General features: G+C 36.7%; 1 protein-coding gene across 11 annotated transcripts in view; it reads left to right on the forward strand.

Moving 5' to 3' along the window:
- Positions 1–17,684, forward strand: part of LOC140883232 (serine/threonine-protein kinase ATM) — a 65,922-nt gene that overhangs the window by 14,033 nt on the left and 34,205 nt on the right. For all 11 annotated transcript variants that reach the window (XR_012150359.1, XM_073289620.1, XM_073289645.1 and 8 more), the window contains 26 exons: positions 1,461–1,509; positions 4,486–4,557; positions 4,855–5,001; positions 5,095–5,172; positions 5,254–5,441; positions 5,972–6,578; positions 6,678–6,749; positions 6,856–7,020; positions 7,428–7,553; positions 7,687–7,814; positions 8,216–8,372; positions 9,366–9,412; positions 9,497–9,560; positions 9,644–9,718; positions 9,789–9,908; positions 10,249–10,434; positions 10,667–10,788; positions 10,861–10,930; positions 11,055–11,182; positions 13,584–13,725; positions 13,824–13,964; positions 14,113–14,211; positions 14,319–14,365; positions 16,035–16,218; positions 16,327–16,545; positions 17,567–17,638. Coding sequence is in view for 10 of the 11 variants with exons in the window: in XM_073289620.1 (XP_073145721.1) it covers positions 1,461–1,509; positions 4,486–4,557; positions 4,855–5,001; positions 5,095–5,172; positions 5,254–5,441; positions 5,972–6,578; positions 6,678–6,749; positions 6,856–7,020; positions 7,428–7,553; positions 7,687–7,814; positions 8,216–8,372; positions 9,366–9,412; positions 9,497–9,560; positions 9,644–9,718; positions 9,789–9,908; positions 10,249–10,434; positions 10,667–10,788; positions 10,861–10,930; positions 11,055–11,182; positions 13,584–13,725; positions 13,824–13,964; positions 14,113–14,211; positions 14,319–14,365; positions 16,035–16,218; positions 16,327–16,545; positions 17,567–17,638 (3,505 nt within the window). In the remaining variant the exon portion in view is untranslated. The remainder of the gene's footprint in view (positions 1–1,460; positions 1,510–4,485; positions 4,558–4,854; positions 5,002–5,094; positions 5,173–5,253; positions 5,442–5,971; positions 6,579–6,677; positions 6,750–6,855; positions 7,021–7,427; positions 7,554–7,686; positions 7,815–8,215; positions 8,373–9,365; positions 9,413–9,496; positions 9,561–9,643; positions 9,719–9,788; positions 9,909–10,248; positions 10,435–10,666; positions 10,789–10,860; positions 10,931–11,054; positions 11,183–13,583; positions 13,726–13,823; positions 13,965–14,112; positions 14,212–14,318; positions 14,366–16,034; positions 16,219–16,326; positions 16,546–17,566; positions 17,639–17,684) is intronic.

Consider the following 17,684-nt stretch of genomic DNA (forward strand, 5'->3'; position numbering starts at 1 on the left):
GCTGGTTTGGCTAGAAATGTTACGTTTAGGAGCCCATGGAAATTTATTTCAAGGTCTTACTCTGCTTTTCACTCATTGGTAAGGGCGGTGGTTAGAGGGGGGAACAAAGTGAGGTTCTGGGAAGATAGATGGTGGGGGAGTCTTCGTTTCGGGATTTATTTCCAGCCTTGTTTCAGATTTCTTATGCACATAATATGCATATTTCTCGTTTTGTATCAACGGAAAATTCGTTGAATATCGGTCTCCTTTCACGGGACTTTCATTTTCGGAGGGATTTGAGGGATCAGGAAATTGCTGAGGTAGGCGTACTGTTAGACGAGTTGATGAAAGTTAGATTGATTGATGGGGCTGAGGATGTGAGAATGTGGGTTGGGGATTCTTCTGGTATGTTCTCGGTTAAATCCTTTTTTGAGTCCTTCTTTCCTATTAGTGATCATCCCTTGTTTTCGTTTTTCAATATTATATGGAAATGTCCAATCCCTTCGACGATTCAAGTTTTTTCTTGGACATAAGTGTTGGGTAAATTGCCAATTTCGGAGTTGATGCAAAGGAGATGACCTTCATGTGCTTTGAATCCGAATTGGTGTGTGTTATGTCGGAAAGAGAGAGAAACTCAGGATCACATGCTTATACACTGTTCTTTCACGTATAGACTGTGGTCGAGGGCTTTGACGGAGATGAGGTTAGTGTGGGTAACACCTCGATCTACATAGGAGCTATTCGCTACTGATCTTGCTTTTCTTTTGGGCAAGAGGGTGAGAATACTTTGGACTTTGGTGGTTCATGGTGTTTGTTGGTCAGTATGGTTGGAGAGAAATGGATGAATCTTTGAGAATATGGAAGAATCGCGGAAGAGTGCTGGGAAAGATTAAGTTAAGGATTGCTATTTGGAGTAGATCTATTAAAGAATTTCTGAATTTTGCTATTTCGGATTTATCAAGGGATTGGTCTTTTGTTTATTGTTGATATGATTAAGGAATCGTTAATTTCTGTTGTAATTAGCGGATATCTTGTCAGCCTTTTGTAAGATTTTCTTCTCGTATATAATATATAAGTGTTTCTTATAAAAAAAAAGTTTTAGAATGCTTTTATGTGAACAGGTATTGGTGTGATCATGCAAACTTTTATTTTACTGGGGGTTGGGGTGGGGGATTCAAGTTAAGTGCAGTTGAGGTGAAAATAAAACCCTTGCACAACCGGTATTCAATTCACTGGCTTGAAAGTGTTGTGTCGATTGATGGATCCCCTACAGAAGTTTTGTTGTTTGAGAATTTCCGTTTAGTTTTCCACCATTTTTATTTGTGTGTAATTATGTCAAAGTAACTTGCTGTAAGTTCTCTCATAATGTGAACATTAATCTTTGATTCATAATTCTGGCATTAAGAGTATAATTGTTCTTTTAGTCGTCATAATCTTTTTCAGACTATCCAGTGCCCTGACATTGGGAAATATACTTTTAGGTCCGTTTTGTGCTTCATCTCATGCTACTTCTCCAGGAGAACTTCGCTGGTAAGAACTCATTATACTCTAATTTTTGTATTTTTTTTTTGATAAGAAACATAATTAATATTAAAACTTAATAATAGTTACATAGGAAGGTGGACCAGTGGTCCACTAAATTCACTATACAAGATCTTGGAAGGTACTAAATGAAAACCAAACTCCAGTCCCTATACAACTCTGAAACTGAAAACGACTCGAATAGAGGTGAATAATGTAACCAAGATGCTACTCCCAACTTAATCTTGTCCCAAATCTCTTCCCTCGAAACCTCTTCTTCCTCAAAAATCCTCCTATTTCTTTCTAGCCAAACGAACCAGCAAATGCAATGAGTTATGGCTACCCAAAGAATTCTCCCCCTTTTGCCCAGATAGCTCCCCAAATCTGCTGCGAACAAGTCCTTCGTAGTCTTCGGAGTCACCCATGACAATCCCAAAGCTTTCAACGCTAACCACCAAAAGGATGATGCGAATGGGCAATGTACCAACATATGATGCTGACACTCACCCTCTTGCTTGCAAAGCACACACCAATTCGGATTAAGAAAACATTTTGGGAACCTCTTTTGGATCAAATCACAAGTCGGAATCCTTCCCAGAATTGCGGCCCAAGAGAACACCTTAACATTTGAAGGAGTCGGAGCTTTCCAAATCGATTGAAGAAAATCAGATTTAGGGAACCGAGATTCCGGAAAAAAAGAATGAAAGAAAGATTTCACTGAAAACTCACCTGAAACATCCCAAATCCAACTCCTACTATCCTCACCCCCCTCCCTAAGACTAACCCTGCCCAAAACTTCCAACAACTTGATTAAATCACCCATCTCCTCATCTCTGAGATCGCGACGAAAATGCAAATTCCAAGAGGACGAATTAATGGGAAAAGAAGATTCTCTAGAAATGAATTGTGAGATAGGCTTATTATGAACTCTAGAAATTCGGAAAAGCACCGGGAAAAGGGTTTTAAAAGAGCAACTCCCCACCCAAGAATCCTCCCAAAATCTAACTCTATCTCCCCCCTTACTACGAACCTCACTGATTGCAAAAAATCCGGATAAATCCTAGAGATGAACTTCCAAGGGCTACGAAACGTGTTATTCTTTGCCAATCCCACGTCCCAGCCATTCTCTTGCATGCCGTATTTGCTAATAACAATTATCCTCCACAACGTATTCCCCTCCTTAGAGAAACGCCACCACCATTTGCCCAACAAGGCCTTGTTCCGCAGACCGATATTGCCAATCCCCAGTCCTCCCTTATTCTTTGGAATGATAACCTTATCCCAAGCTACCCAATGACAGTGCTTATCCCCATCCGGCCCGTCCCACAAAAAATTCCTCATCAACTTCTCCAAGGACGCCACCCCCCCCCCCCTAGGAATTCTGAAAGCGACAAATAATACAGCGGTATGGTGTTCATAATTGCCGAAATCAGCGTAAGTCTACCCCTCTCGAAAGGAAAGATTTCTTCCAACTCGCTAACTTTTTTGACATCCTAAATAACACCGGTTTCCAAAAAGATGCCTTGATTGGATTTCCTCCCAGAGGAACCCCCAAGTATTGGATTGGTTTTTGACATCCTAAATAACACCGGTTTTCAAAAAGATGCCTTGATTGGATTTCCTCCCAGAGGAACCCCCAAGTATTGGATTGGTCAGGACTCCAGCCCGCATCCAAACTCCCTGGCCATCTCCACCTCCACATCTGCTTCGTAGTTAATGCTCAATAAAGCACTCTTTTCTAAATTGATCTTTAGCCCATCGGCGCATGCGTTGCGTGTTTGTACCGCCCATTTTTAGCAAAATCATCTTTCAATTAAAATTGCTAAGGGGTCAAAAGATAAGTATCAAAATGAATAGGGGTGATTGTCCAATTAAAAGAACGCCATAACACCCTACCGTTTTTGTCTTTATGCTCCCCATCTTTAATATATATTACCAGTAACTCGCTGGATGCGTTGCGTGCTTGTAGAATCCGTTTATTTTAACGGAAAAAACCAAAAAACATTGAAAAAAAGAACCAACACTAATTTCGTAAATACCGAAATTTGAGGTTAAAAAAAGAGGGAAGATTTAAAGAAATGGTAAAAAGGAAAGAGGAAAAAACACAAATTTGGTGATAAAAGAAGGTAAAGAAAGAAAAAAGAAAGAGGCCACACCAACCGCAACAATTTGGTTGGTTTAGTGGCCTCAAACTTAAAATAGAAGATATATAGAGATAACTGCAAGAATTCTTTTCAAAGACATGTATTTGGTATTTTTATCTTAGTTTGTTCTCTTATATCCAACTCGGAACAGAGCAACTATGCTTTGTAGAAACATCTATGGTCTTTTCTCATCAACTCCTCGAAACAGAATGACTCATCTGTGTCGAAACATGGCTATTAAAGTTCAAATTGTATCTTTCTTTTGATTTTCTTCGTGTTATTTCAAAGCTGTTACAGTGTTTAGAAAATATCTAAGTTCTGCTCACTCTTCTTCTGATATGGTTGGTTTATGATGATCATGAGAAGCATACAGGCAGTCGACTTGCTGGGGTTCTAAATTTGTAGTTTTGCTCGAGGTGGAATTTCTTACGCTAATAGTAATGGTCATGGTTATAGACTTGGTAATGATTGATCGGTGCTTTAATATTTTCGTAAAATAGGTGGAAAGGAAGGGGTTGCCATTTCATTATCATGAAAAGCGTGAAAAAAGTGTATTTGATTTTTGTTTCATTCCTTGAGATTTGTTATTTTGTGCTTGTTTCCTGTTGCTATATGTCTTACTGGATGACTGTTAGTCATTCTTCCTCGTGTATCTGAGCCTGCAAATTTGTGGGTTTCTTTGAATTTCTTGGGATCGAAAAAAGATTTTCCTTTATCTTAACAACTTTTCTTTATTTTAGCTTTTGAATTCAATTTGGATGGATTGCATTCTAAAAGGGTGTTTTCAATTCATTGGAAGGATTCATCATTTACCTTAAAAATATTTGGTCTCTTGCTGCAGGGTGATCTGCAAGATTTTTTGTATCTTAGGCAGAATGTGTTACCAGCTGTGTTGGCAATACTTAACCTGAAGGTACTTTACAAATATAAGGACAGTGGCTTTGATATTTTGAAGTGATTTGATGAGATCGATCTCAACTTTTGATAAACGAGAATTTCATGTCTATCTATGAATTCCATCAAATCAATTCTAGTCATATAGTTGAAGAGAATATACGATGAACGAATTGAATTCTGTCCATCAATTTTCTCATCCCAGGACTACATCCTTTTTTGTATATCTCTTTACTTTTTTGCTGTTCTTTATGTGTATAGGTGGTGCAGATGTTGACATTATTTAGAATATTAGACTGACCTCCTAATTACATAGGAATTCACAACACTGAATGATCGGATCGTTATTGTGCTGCCGGCAGCTGCATATGCCGTTTCTGCTGGTTCTACCCCTCTTCTGTACGAGGCTTCAGGACTTCTGCCACTGCTTTATGCTGCTGAGCCTATGGAGGAATTGGCCAAGGTATTATTCTTGCAAATCCATCCTTGTACCCATAAGCCTTTTGATCTCACGCCTGATGGCTACTCTTAAAAAATTGAATCTGATTTCTGGTAGATAGAGGAAAGTTCACATGGTTTTTTGGAATGCTCAGTTGAAGTTCTTGCGAAGATTGATTTTGATTCTGGTCCAAAGGTGTCACATACTTCCACCTTTGCTACTTTTGAAAGTTTGATATCTGATGGATTTTCACTGATAGTTATGATCAATCTGTAGGTCAATTTGTCCAATTACTGCCAAAATGTACGATTGCCACCAACACTAAGAGATCAGCTGCTTCATGAAATGGAAAATCATGTTCTTGAATGCATACAGGAAGTAGAAATTGACAAAATGCTGCTCTCAGAAGTTATCAACGCATGTGCTCTCTTAGTTAATTTCATGTTCTGCTCGTATTCAACAAGGTCAATCTTCACTTTCATTGATCTTCTCCATTGCGGCTGTAGTCCTTTTATATGCCCCATGCCTTCACTTAAAAGTTTTGGAACTGAGTTGTATGCTTCTCTGTAAACTTTTATTAAACCCCAAGTTATCGGGTCTTTATAAAAACCTGTACATAACAGTGTGACAGTGTTCATTGCTTGCTTGGTTACCCATCACAACCCTTTGGCCTGTTTCATTAATAGTTCCACATTTTCTCAATCGCTTGATTGGGACGCCAACTTTATTCATTCAATTTTATTTATCTCATTAAAATTGCTTCTCCTAACAGTCGTGGACTTTTAAATTTCTATCTGATCTTATTAATTTGTTTTGTCTTATACAATTTTGTTTTGTGATAAATTTACTGGATGTGTTCTTTCGCTTTAGCACCAGTTTTCATATTTTATTTTTTTCTTCGTCTTTCTCAAACGACTGTGTAATTTTTTCTGGATAGGCTTCACTATATTCTGTTGTGTCCTCACCGTGCTTCTCTTTCTTTTTCCACACTCAGGATCAGAGAAATTCCCACTTTCTTTTCTAAACTGGGCAAATCGTTGTTAGGATATCTAAATCATGCCATTTCGGTTGTGGAGAAATATTACAACGATGGTTTGTCTGGATGTTTGGAGTGGAACTCCATAATTAATAAGATTGTTTCGACTGCGGCTTCTTTTAAAAGCTTCATTTGCTCGCCTTTCTTTAGCAATTGCCAAGAGAAAAATACCGCGACTTCTGGATTTTATTCTGAAATTGTTCAATCTTCTGAGAGGCTTCTGAAAGCCCTTGCAAAACTGTATGAAGGGTGTTCAGAGAGCAGAAGGAATTCTCAAGCAAAGCCAGACTTCCCCGACTTATCAAACGTCCATTCCGTTCATGATCCTTTGTTGTCACTAAATAGCAGGAAAAAATTGATTTTGGATGTGGAGTTGGATATGAGTGGTGGGTCTAGTGATGTAGATAGGTTAGGTATTGAAGGTGGTCAGACAGCTGGGTCTTCCATTTCTTTAGTGAACCAGAAATTGAATTTCCTGTCAATCATATCAAGTTTTTTCCCAATTTTATCATTGTCGACATGGGAAATATTGTTCAATCTTAGGGAAAAAGAGAATGACCCACAGGTATCTTAGTTTCGTACCTTTACTTTCCATGTTTTTCTCGGCTTTTTCTTTATAGCTATCAAGCACACGTCATTTATTTCAGTTTCCGTTTTTGAGTAGGTTTTAGAAAAGGTTCTATTAATTCTCTGCCAGCATTCTCACTGGTCTTCCTGCAGACAGTTATTGGATTTGGTAATGTGCTCTTTTTGACATCTCTGTTATTTCAATGCAAGCAATTTTGTGGCGCCAGTTGATTAATTTAAAACTACTTGGTCTCTGTTTCTTTTCCCCTCCGCAGGTTAGGTCAATGAGTGATGTAGTAAATTCATGCGAAAACCTTAAGTTCCAGTGTTCCTATATATTGGATGGCATCTGTTGTTTGGTGGGAAGCCTGTTGCAGTTAGACGGTGTTGTAACTCATACGACTGTTGCGTCTTCCTTTACGGAAAGGGTGTCCGAAGAGGTATGATACTTGTGATAGTTTCTAAGCTTTCAGGGAATGTTCTAGTGATAATTATTGATGGCTTGTGGGATGTGTGTGTTTGAGTTGGTAGTGTCAGTTTTATTGTTTCTTACTTGATCTTTTTCGGACTTTACGCTTGGCATCGTTAGCTTTTGTCAGAACAATCTTGAGGAATGCATTTGTAAGTTATGCTTACTCTCTACAAATTATCCAGTGAAGTGAAACAGAGACAATTGAAGCATAGTAAACTAGGAGTTAGGTTTCAAGAAATTAGGTTTCAGAGGACAAAGCATGTGAAGAATTTGAGTCTTCTGAATTATTTGACAATTGTCATATTGAGAGCTTTCTCTCGGTAATACTTGCTAGAAAATTGTTTTCTTTCACTAAATTAGCCTATCGACTTTCAGTGCTTGACTTCTCTCGGAGATTTGGTGACTAAAGTCTTTGATAATAGTCTCTTTGACTGGTATGATCGTGCTAAGCTTGTCGACTGCATATGCAATTTTGTATTACTCAGACCACATGTGGCTCAGGTGACTAATCTTTATTCGCAGCATGACTTTTGGTTGAGAAAATGTGAAGCTGATTTATTAATCTTGATTTCTTTCTCTGTCATTAATCTTCAGTTCCTCGCTTAAGTAGTCATCTTTTTTCATTGTTATACAGTTAGTGATCGAAAAGCTTTTTATGTTGCTCCGAGATCCGGATTATCGAGTTAGGCTTTGCCTAGCTCGTCGAATTGGCGTCCTTTTCCAGACTTGGGATGGTCATTCTGAACTTTTCCAAGATGTGTGGTAATTGGCTTGAGATACTGACATGTTTCCAGTAAATATTATAATTATAATTTATTAAATATATTGCTGCTTAACTATTCTAAATGGCCATTGACATGGGGCAGGTCTATTTATAATCTCGTCTGTCTAACCACACTTTATAATAATTGCTCTTCTGATGAGTTTCTTAATGTCTAATGCCATCACACATTTTAAGATTGGACATTTCATCATATTTTTTTAACCTTGAGCTAATTTTTTTGGCTTTTCTCCATTTTGTACAAGTCTGAAGTAGCCTTGTGTGGTTTCATTGGTGTATATTGATGCATCTAGGATTGCTCAATTGCAATGCGGTTCTGATATGACTACACTTCCTTTTGCTTCTAAAATAACATCGTTCTGGAAAAAAAATGTCAATGCAGTTCAAATTTTGGAATGAAATTGGTTACTTCCTCTGGGGAGAAAATTGTTCGAGCACAGGAAGTTTTGTCTGCTGGTCCTCAACCTCGTCCGATAATGGAAACAATTGTCTTAACTCTTATGCATCTTGTGCTGCACAGTGAGAAAATAGAGTTAGAGGTACCAATATTTTTTTCTTCTTGCAAACACTTCTTTTATTAATTGCAGAAAATTTGAATATCTTTTTAGCTTCCGGTATGGTGACAAGTAGTGGCATGATTAGATGTTAATAAATTCCATAATATTTATTTGTCTGTTGATTTTTATTGTTTATTCATTAGTCAAAATTAGGACGAAGTAATACTTGATTATTCTGAGTGATGCCTTCAAAAATTTAAAAGAATCAACAAATTGTATTTCATATATAGATATGACAGCCTGTTCCTGCTAGAAACGTTCTTGTAAACCGAAGAAGTACCACCCATTAGTTTCCAAGAGAGAGCATGGACCGAATATTTAACCCATGTTTTTCTGGTTTATGAAAACTATATGAATGCTATGAAGCCTCTTTGTTGACATGGGATTGAAGAATATTTATATTTTCCCCTCCACATTTTGTTGTGCGACGATATGTGATATAGTCTTAAGTAACTTTTGCTAAAACGTATCTATTATTCTGCTTGGATCTCTGGTTGGCCTTTTGTAATCATCATCTTTTTTATAATAATATAATATATAATATTGCAACACTAGATTTGTATAGGGATTGGAGTTTAGCTCTGATTTAGAATGATAGCTTACTTTGTTGGTGTTGGGCACTAGCACGCTTTTGTGGACCACTGGTTCACTGTTTGTATTCAAATCATTTCACATTATCAATAATATTCTAGTTTCTTATAAAAAAAAAATATTGTCTTTGATAAAAAAAAAAGAATGAAATATTCATGAATATCAATAAGTGAGTAATATTTCAGCAGTTTTGACAAATGAAATATAGCTCCATTTTGTGGTACTATTATCCTGAATTTATGTAATATTAAAGCTAATTGAATTCAGTTGTCTTTATTTTCTCCAATTATGTCTGAAGTAAAGGTTAAATTTTTTCTTGTTGTTTAGTAGAATGAAATATTCATGAACACTTTTAGCCTTTTGATTTCTAAATTTCACATACAGGCTGTTTTTATGATATCCGTTGTTGCTGCTATTGATCCCTCCCAAAGGTACTAGTGGAAAAATAAAGTAGCCACATCTTTATGTTGCATTTGATCTCGGCTGAATTTCCTTAGTATCCATCTCTTATTCAGAGAACTAGTCAGTGCTGTGCTGGACAGTTTATCTAAGGAAGCGTGCTATACAAACAGGACAAAGGTGATAAATACATTTCCCATTGATTAATTTAATCGTATGACATCGACTTGATACAATTTTTTGCGCTTTCAATATTTTTGAAGTTCTTGGAGGAGCTTATGGGGCCGATTCTTTTTTATTGGGTTGCTTGTGGTGTAAGCTTAGTTTCACTTGTTGAGGTAATGTCATATACATTCGAGGTATTTATCATGTTAGAAAACCAGGCATTTAATCTAATTGGATTGGCAGGCAAGAGACCTTTTTACATCGAACTTGGAACCTATGAACTTCATAAAGTATTGTTGTCCGTGGCTGCTTCCGGCTTTGATCTTGCAAGAGGATGCTAACAGCTTAAAATGGGTTGCTAAGGTAGCTAGTCAGTCAACTTTTTGAATATTAATATTGTTGATTTAGATTTGTGTTTAATCCTTGTACAAGGTATTTTGGTTTAGATGTCTTGTGTATTTTGTCAATGTGGTGGGTCCTTTATCTGATTAATGTTAGAGATGTCAGTACCTTGAGTCAAAGATTTAAGTATGGGGGTTGTATGTCGTGTTGACTCGATGTGTATTTTTTTTGTTTTTTGAGAGGCGATGTGTATTGATATATGGGAATCGATAATACCGAGATCAGGGTTATAAGATAATATTTTAGCTATTGAATATTTTGAACTATATATGCTGGTTGTTTTTATCATTCTTTTTCCCAGGTTGCTTGCCAGACTTGTGCTGCTTTAGTTAAGAGTCACTTTGTGCATATCTTCTCTGTCTGTATGGCGATGCACTGCAGTAAAAAAGCTGGGTGGGAGAGGGGGTCAAGAGTGCTGGAATCTTCTATTTTACTTGTCGCTGATATCTCTGAACATGAAAGGGATGAACTCATTAAGAAACAAATGGTACATTTCACTTACAGTCTACAGCTACAGTTTTAACACCTTGCGATGAAAGTTAGCTGCATGATATTTGGTATTTTTTGCATTCAGTTTATAATTTAATACAAAATGTTGGACGACTAATATCCTGATTCTAACACATCAAATTCTATCTAAAATGAAAATATGATTATGCAAAATAGTATGTGAGCTATATACGCCAACTGATTTGTTAGTTTCTTCGCTTTGTATGCAGGTTTCTATAGTGAACTATACTTTATCTCTAGCTTCCAGCTCCTCTGACTGTCCACTTCCATTCTTTTCTAAAGATACAATTGCATGTACAATTCAAACTATTGTGGATGGCTTCTTGGATAGGTTGTCTAAAGTTTTTTCCTGCTTTCTTCTAAAAGTTTAAATGTTTTATTTTTGATCGCTTTATTCTTGCAGTGAGGAGCACTCTAAAAGTTTCAACCTTGTTGACAAGATTAACATCTTCAGACCGGACAGAGTATTTATGGTGATCCCTCAAAACTTATATTCCAAGCTTTTTATTGTTATTATTTTCTCCTTTCCAGTAATTTTGCCTTGTGTAGTCATTGATGAATGCATATTTTAAAAATAAATGACACCTTATTATGTAGTTTATAGTTGATCTACACTACAAGATTGCTGCTGCGGCTCATCATTGGCATAAATGTAACCATTTGGCTGGAATTGAGGTGCTAGTCAGTTTGCTTGGGCATAGAGCTGTAATTCCTAGTACTTTCAAGTGAGTATTACTCGCTTATCTTACTCCTAGAACTTGTTGATATCAATAGCATTACTCGCCTCCATTATTTTGTAGTTTGGGAGGCACAGAAGCATGTTTCATTTTGATCAAAATTATTTGTTCATGCTGAGTCACATAATACCACGATACATTTCTCAACACAGAGAACGCTTATCTCATTTTTTCTGAATACAAGTTTAAGATTAATCAAGTCTTAGTACTCATTTATGTCTTAGCTGCTGTTGATTGGTATTTGCAGTGTATTCTGTGGTCTAAGTGTGATCATTTTTACTTGTAAAAGAGTTGTTTTATATACATGGTGGAATTTTCTTAGGCTCTGTTTTTTGGTTTGAGTGATAGGATAGATAACACATAGATAAGTATTGTGGAGGGAGTAGAGGATGTTAGGTGTTGGGAGTGGGATGTCTCAGGAGAGTTTTCAGTGAAATCCTTCTTTGAGTCTTTCTTTCCGGAAGCTTTGTTTCCAAAATTTGTTCTTTTTCATACAATCTGGAAAGCTCCGATTCCTTCTAAAGTAAAGGTTTTCTCATGGATTGCGGTGTTGGGTAGACTTCCGACTTGTGATCTGATCCAAAAGAGGTTTCCGAAATGTCTTCTGAACCCTAATTGGTGTGTGTTGTGCAAGAAAGGAGGAGAGAGTCAGGATCGTTTGCTGGTTCATTGTTCATTCACAAGCTCCTTATGGTGGTTAGCGCTTAAGGAGTTTGGTTTGTTGTGGGTGATACCAAAGACCACCAAGGATTTGTTCACAACATATTTGGGGTGCTCACTGGGAAAAAGGGGAAAAATTCTCTGGGCAACTCTAATCCATTGCGTTTGCTGGATCGTATGGATGGAAAGAAATAGGAGGATCTTCGAAGACGAAGAAGCTTTTGTTGGTATGTTTAGTTTGTCCCACATCGGTTGGTTAAATAACCTGGGAGTTTAATATATAGACAAGGACAAACCTCACCTCTTCAGCTAGCTTTTGAGGTGAGCTAGGTCCAAGTCTCATTTCTAACATGGTATCAGAGCCTGGGTTCCACCGTTTTGTGTTGGACGACTCATAGTTGGCCTCACCCGTCCCATATTGGGCCACCCATTAATTTCTCCACGTTTCAGTCGTTTCATTCCTGGACGTGCGAGGGGTGTGTTGGTATGTTTAGTTTGTCCTACATCGGTTGGTTAAATAACCTGGGAGTTTAATATATAGACAAGGACAAACCTCACCTCTTGAGCTAGCTTTTGAGGTGAGTTAGGTCCAAGTCTTATTTCTAACAGCTTCGGTTGGAGAGATATGAGATAAGATTAAGTTGACAGTAGCAGCTTGGATAAACAATTTAACAGAATTCCAATCGTATGCGATTTCAGATTTGTATAGAGATTGAAGTTTAGTCTTGAATTAGCTTATCTTTCGAAATGGTTTAGAGGAATTTGTGGACCACTGGTCCACTTTTGTTCGCAACTCCTATTTTAATTTTATAATATTTGTGTTTCTTATAAAAAAAAAGTAATGTAATGTAATAAAAAAATAAATAAAAAATGATTGTTAATATAATATTTGATTTTTTTTTTTGATAAAAAACTTTATATATATTATATCATAGGATAAAAATTTACAAGAGGTATGCGGACAAGATATTCGCTAATTGCAAAAGAACCTAACAACTCCATATTATATCAACAATAAACAAAAGACCAATCCCTTAATAAATCCAAAATTGCTAAGTTCTGAAAATCTTTAAACGCTCTACTCCACATAGCTATCCGTATCTTAATCTTTTCCCAACACTCTTCCGTCGTTTGTTCCATATCCTCAAAGATTCTTCCATTTCTCTCCAACCACACCGACCAACAAATACCATGAACCACCAAGGACCAAAATTTTCTCCCCCTCTTACCCAAAAGAAAAGCAAGATTAGTAGCGTATAGCTCCTGTATAGATCGAGGTGTCACCCACATTAACCTCAATTCCGCCAAAGCTCTTGACCACAATCCATACGTGAAAGAACAATGTATAAGCATGTGATCCTGAGTTTCGCCCTCTCTCCGACATAATACACACCAATTCGGGTTCAAAGCACATGAAGGCCATCTTCTTTGCATCAACTCCGAAGTCGGCAACTTACCCAAAACTGTTGTCAAGAAAAAATTTGAATTTTCGAGGGAATCGGTAGTTTTCAAATAACATCAAGGAAAGAAAACAAAGGATTGATAGATTATAATTTATTGATTTGATTGATTAAATTTTATATAAAAATGATAAATTGCCATTTTGACCTTTTAATAATTAATAAAATATGAATAATATTATTTATAAGGGGTAATATAGTAATTTAAATTTAATGATTTGATTGATGTAAGATAAATAATTAATTTTCTGTTTTACTTTTCTGAACAGTTACCTTCTCAATTTGATCGGTCAATTCATTGGTTGCAACTGTTTACTTGATCAATGTTGTCACATAATTTCTATCTTGCTCAATATATCAAGAGATTTTCCATCAGGGGAGAATATCAGAGTGCTTGGTGAACAACTTCAGGTAAGAGCATATTTAATTTTTTTAGTTTATTTAATGCTTTAAAATTTATGCTGATGATATATTTTGATGTATGCTGATTTGGTTATTTCACTCGATAGTTTTTAGTGTCAGAGTTGGTTGCATGTTGCATCCCTTGTGGATCTAATAAGAAGCTATCTGTGACTGCATCTTCTCAAGCTGTATTACTTCTCCAACAACTTACCATTGGCGCGGATTCATCTATGATTGAATACATAAAAGTATGATCTATGTATCCTTGATCGAAATGATGTATTTCAGAATGTATGTATAAAATGTAAAAGGATGCGGTAACCTATTTCTTTTACCGCATTCACTTTCACAGCTTTTAATTGCAATTACTCATTATATTGGTCAATATATTATCAGGAACTAGAGCCCTTCCCTGAATTTGATATATTTGATGAAATACGAGACTTCCACCAGAAAATACGTCAAACCTACTCACCAAGAGTTCACTTACTGAATGTAAGCAACCTGCCTCATGTTTATTGCCATTGGACCATCATGTTCAAGCCATCTGCGTTCTTCATTCATATCTTACTTTGTTATAAGAGTGTTTTTCATCTTTACAGTTTGTAAAGAGACCCCACTATGTTCCACCAAGATTACTTCTTTGTAGGTATGTCCTTTAATCTTTCCGTTCACACATATTTTTGTTTCATAATATTTCTGCTGCTGAAACAATATGGTGAAATGTGGTATAGACACAACTTGTTTTTCTTTGTATTTTGTTCTGTCAATGTAATATTTCTTTGGCTTAAACAATTTAGTGGAAAGCAGAATTGACACGTCTTACTTACGCTGAGTGCGGTTGTTGTTGTTGTTTTTTTTTTAATTGTTTTTTGTTTTTTTCAGATTTAAAAGAAACGCTAATGTAGTATAATGCTAATGTAGTATAATAATAAGAGGGATAATTACAAAATCTGGCAAGTGGTCTGCACACCCTAACACCAATATCTAAACATATTAACAACATATAAAACTCCAGTTCCTATATAAATCTGAAACCGAAAATAACTTAAAAGTCCTTGTGCTTTCTGATCTAACCAGGGGCCTGATATTTGATCTTATCAGCACTCTTCCCCTCTTCGAAATTGTAAAAATACTCTTATTTTATTCCAGCCACTTTGAGCAACAAATACAATGAACGACGACTATCCAAAAAATTCTACCCCTCTTACCCAGATCGCAACCGATATCCGCTGCAAATAAATCCTCGGCCGATCTCGGAGTCACCCAAATCAAACTCAACCCCTCCAAAGCTTTGGACCAAATATAGCTCGTAAAAGGACAATGGATAAAAATGAGATCCTGAGCCTCCACCTCTTGCCGACATAACATACACGAGTTCGGACATAAAGAACATTTAGACCACACCTTCTTTGCAACATCTCACAAGTTGGTAACTTCCCCATTACAACTTTCCACGAGAACAATTGGACTTTGGATAGGATTGGTGATTTTCAGATTACGCGATAAAGAGAAAAATGGGTAGACCCACTAACCGAGAAGAAAAATTTATAGAAAGATTTAACATCTTCAGCTATTCAACCAAGTTAATCCTCTCTAAAGCTCATAGCAAACCACTCAAAGCACTCACTTCCTCTTCCTCCAAGTCTCTTCGCAAATGTAAATCCCAAGGAACAAAGGAGGAAATGGATGAGTATCAAAATGAACAAAATAAGAGATCGGTATGTCCTCCCAAAACCCAGTTACCCCCTTTCACCACAACCCTCACTGACCGAAGAAAATCCAGATAAATCCTCGAAATAAACTTCCAAGGGCTCCTGAAAGTGACATTCCTCACTAAGCCCGCATCCCATCCATTTTCCTGCATTCCATATTTACTCCCTATGATCTTCTTCCAAAGCGGCTCTCTTTCACTTGAAAATCTACACCGGCACTTACCTAAAAGGGCCTTATTCCTCAAACAAATATTACAAATACTCGGCCTTCTTTCCTTTGGTCTGGATACATGATCCCTCACTACCAAATGACAATGAGTATCCCCATCAGCGCCATCCCACAAAAAATCCCTCATAATCCTTTCCAAAACCCTCCACCATGCCCCGTGGAATCCTGAACAGGGACATGGAATGCATAGGCAAAGCATTTAACACTGCTGAAATCAGAGTCAATCAGAGTGCGGTTGTTTTTTATTACAAGTTTAAGATTTTCTAAATTAGTAGCATCGTTCGTTTGCTCCATGAGAGGATCTTTAGGAGAGAAAATAGCTTCTATTCTGAGATGGATAGTTGTGAAATCTTGTTTATCGATAATTCTTGCAGTCTGAAAGCATTGCATAAAAATATTGGGTCGTGCGAGATGCTTCTTGGAGAGGAAACTGATTTCAAAGATGCAAATTGGCATTCGGAAAATGAAATTGTTCCTGCTGCTTGGAAGCTTGTTCCATTGTGTAGCTTAGATAACACAAATGATCTTGGTGCAATGGTTTCTGATTTCATATCCAAGGTATAACTGTAGCTTTGCACTTTTATTTTATTAGGACGTTGGGACATTTCTCAAAATCATGAAATATGCTTTTCAGAACCTCTTTTTAGCCTTCAGTTATGATTACAGATTGGAATTGGTGATCCTCATCGCGTTGTATTCCATCTTCCTGGTGATTATTCTGTACCTGTGTTTGGAGTAGCTACTGGCATGAGCATGACAGAGACAAACATCCATGCAGATACGGGCATATCTGAAGAAGCTCTTCTAGTCCTTATGAGGCTTCTAAAGAAGTATCTGATGGATGATTCTGTTGAGATAATTGACATGGCATCTCAAGTACTAAGAGTGAGTCCTCTGAGTGCTGTTAAATTTTTCCTGTGCTGTAATTGTGCTTATCGTCAATCTTTGTCTTAAAGTTTGATATATATATTGTCATTTTTCTTGTGATTTAAGTTTTATTTATGAAAGATATGTATTTAAGTGTGTAGGGTGAGAGATGGAGAGATATATAAAGAAACAATAACTGAAATAGGTAACAAATAATGTATCTCTTAAGTCTTAATTTATTCTAATTACTTAAAATCTGGAGTATTAGGGCAAGAACATTCCATTTCACGAAAAAGAATTTCTAAGCTCAAGTTAAAATACTCATTTCCATTATCACTCATAAAGATCTGGATATTTGTTTGAAATTGGGTCCATACCATTTGGTGAAGATCTTTAAAGATGATTCTCCTCTTGACTAAGGCAGCTATTAGTGGCTTCTTAGGAAGACTGATCTATTTATCTTTCATCTGACCAAATATTTCTTACGTGGTGAGTGTGGTCCTCCAACACAGTTGCATATGGATGTTATGAATCATATTTGAATTATTTGAAAGGAAGTGAATGAAGAGGGTTAATGGTCAAGAATAACGAGGAAAAGAAGGCTTTAAAGATACTGATTGGATAGGGTGCTTTGAAGACAGTAGGTCTACTTTTGGTTATTGCACAAAGCTATGGGGTAACTTAGTGGTCTGGAGAAGGAAGAAGAAACCTCGGTGTCACATAGCAGTGCAGAAGCATTTTTTTCAGCACTTGCACAAGGAAAATGTAAATTAATTTGCCTGGAGATATTAATGAATAATCTACAGATACTCTCCTGAGAATTGATCAAGCTCATAATGTGTTTTTTAATAATGTTTGATCGAAAATGATCAAGCACGTAACATGATGGAAGCATATGAGAATTGATCAAGCCCATAATCAGATGAATACAATTAGGCAATAGTTTATCCTCCAGAACATATCTTAGAGGCTTTGTGTTTGTTTGATTCCTAGTTGTTAGGGGACTTGTCCGGAACTTGATTTAGTGTTATTTGCTCAGGGCATTCTTTCAACTGAAAAGGGTCAACGGGCTTTGATGCAACTGGATTCCTATGAGAGGTCTCTTGTTGAGGTTAGAGTGCATTTCAGATTTCCCATCATATTTTATGCTTTATATT

The sequence above is a fragment of the Henckelia pumila genome, chromosome 1 (assembly GCF_033568475.1).
Source record: "Henckelia pumila isolate YLH828 chromosome 1, ASM3356847v2, whole genome shotgun sequence".
NCBI classification, from domain to species: Eukaryota; Viridiplantae; Streptophyta; class Magnoliopsida; order Lamiales; family Gesneriaceae; genus Henckelia; species Henckelia pumila.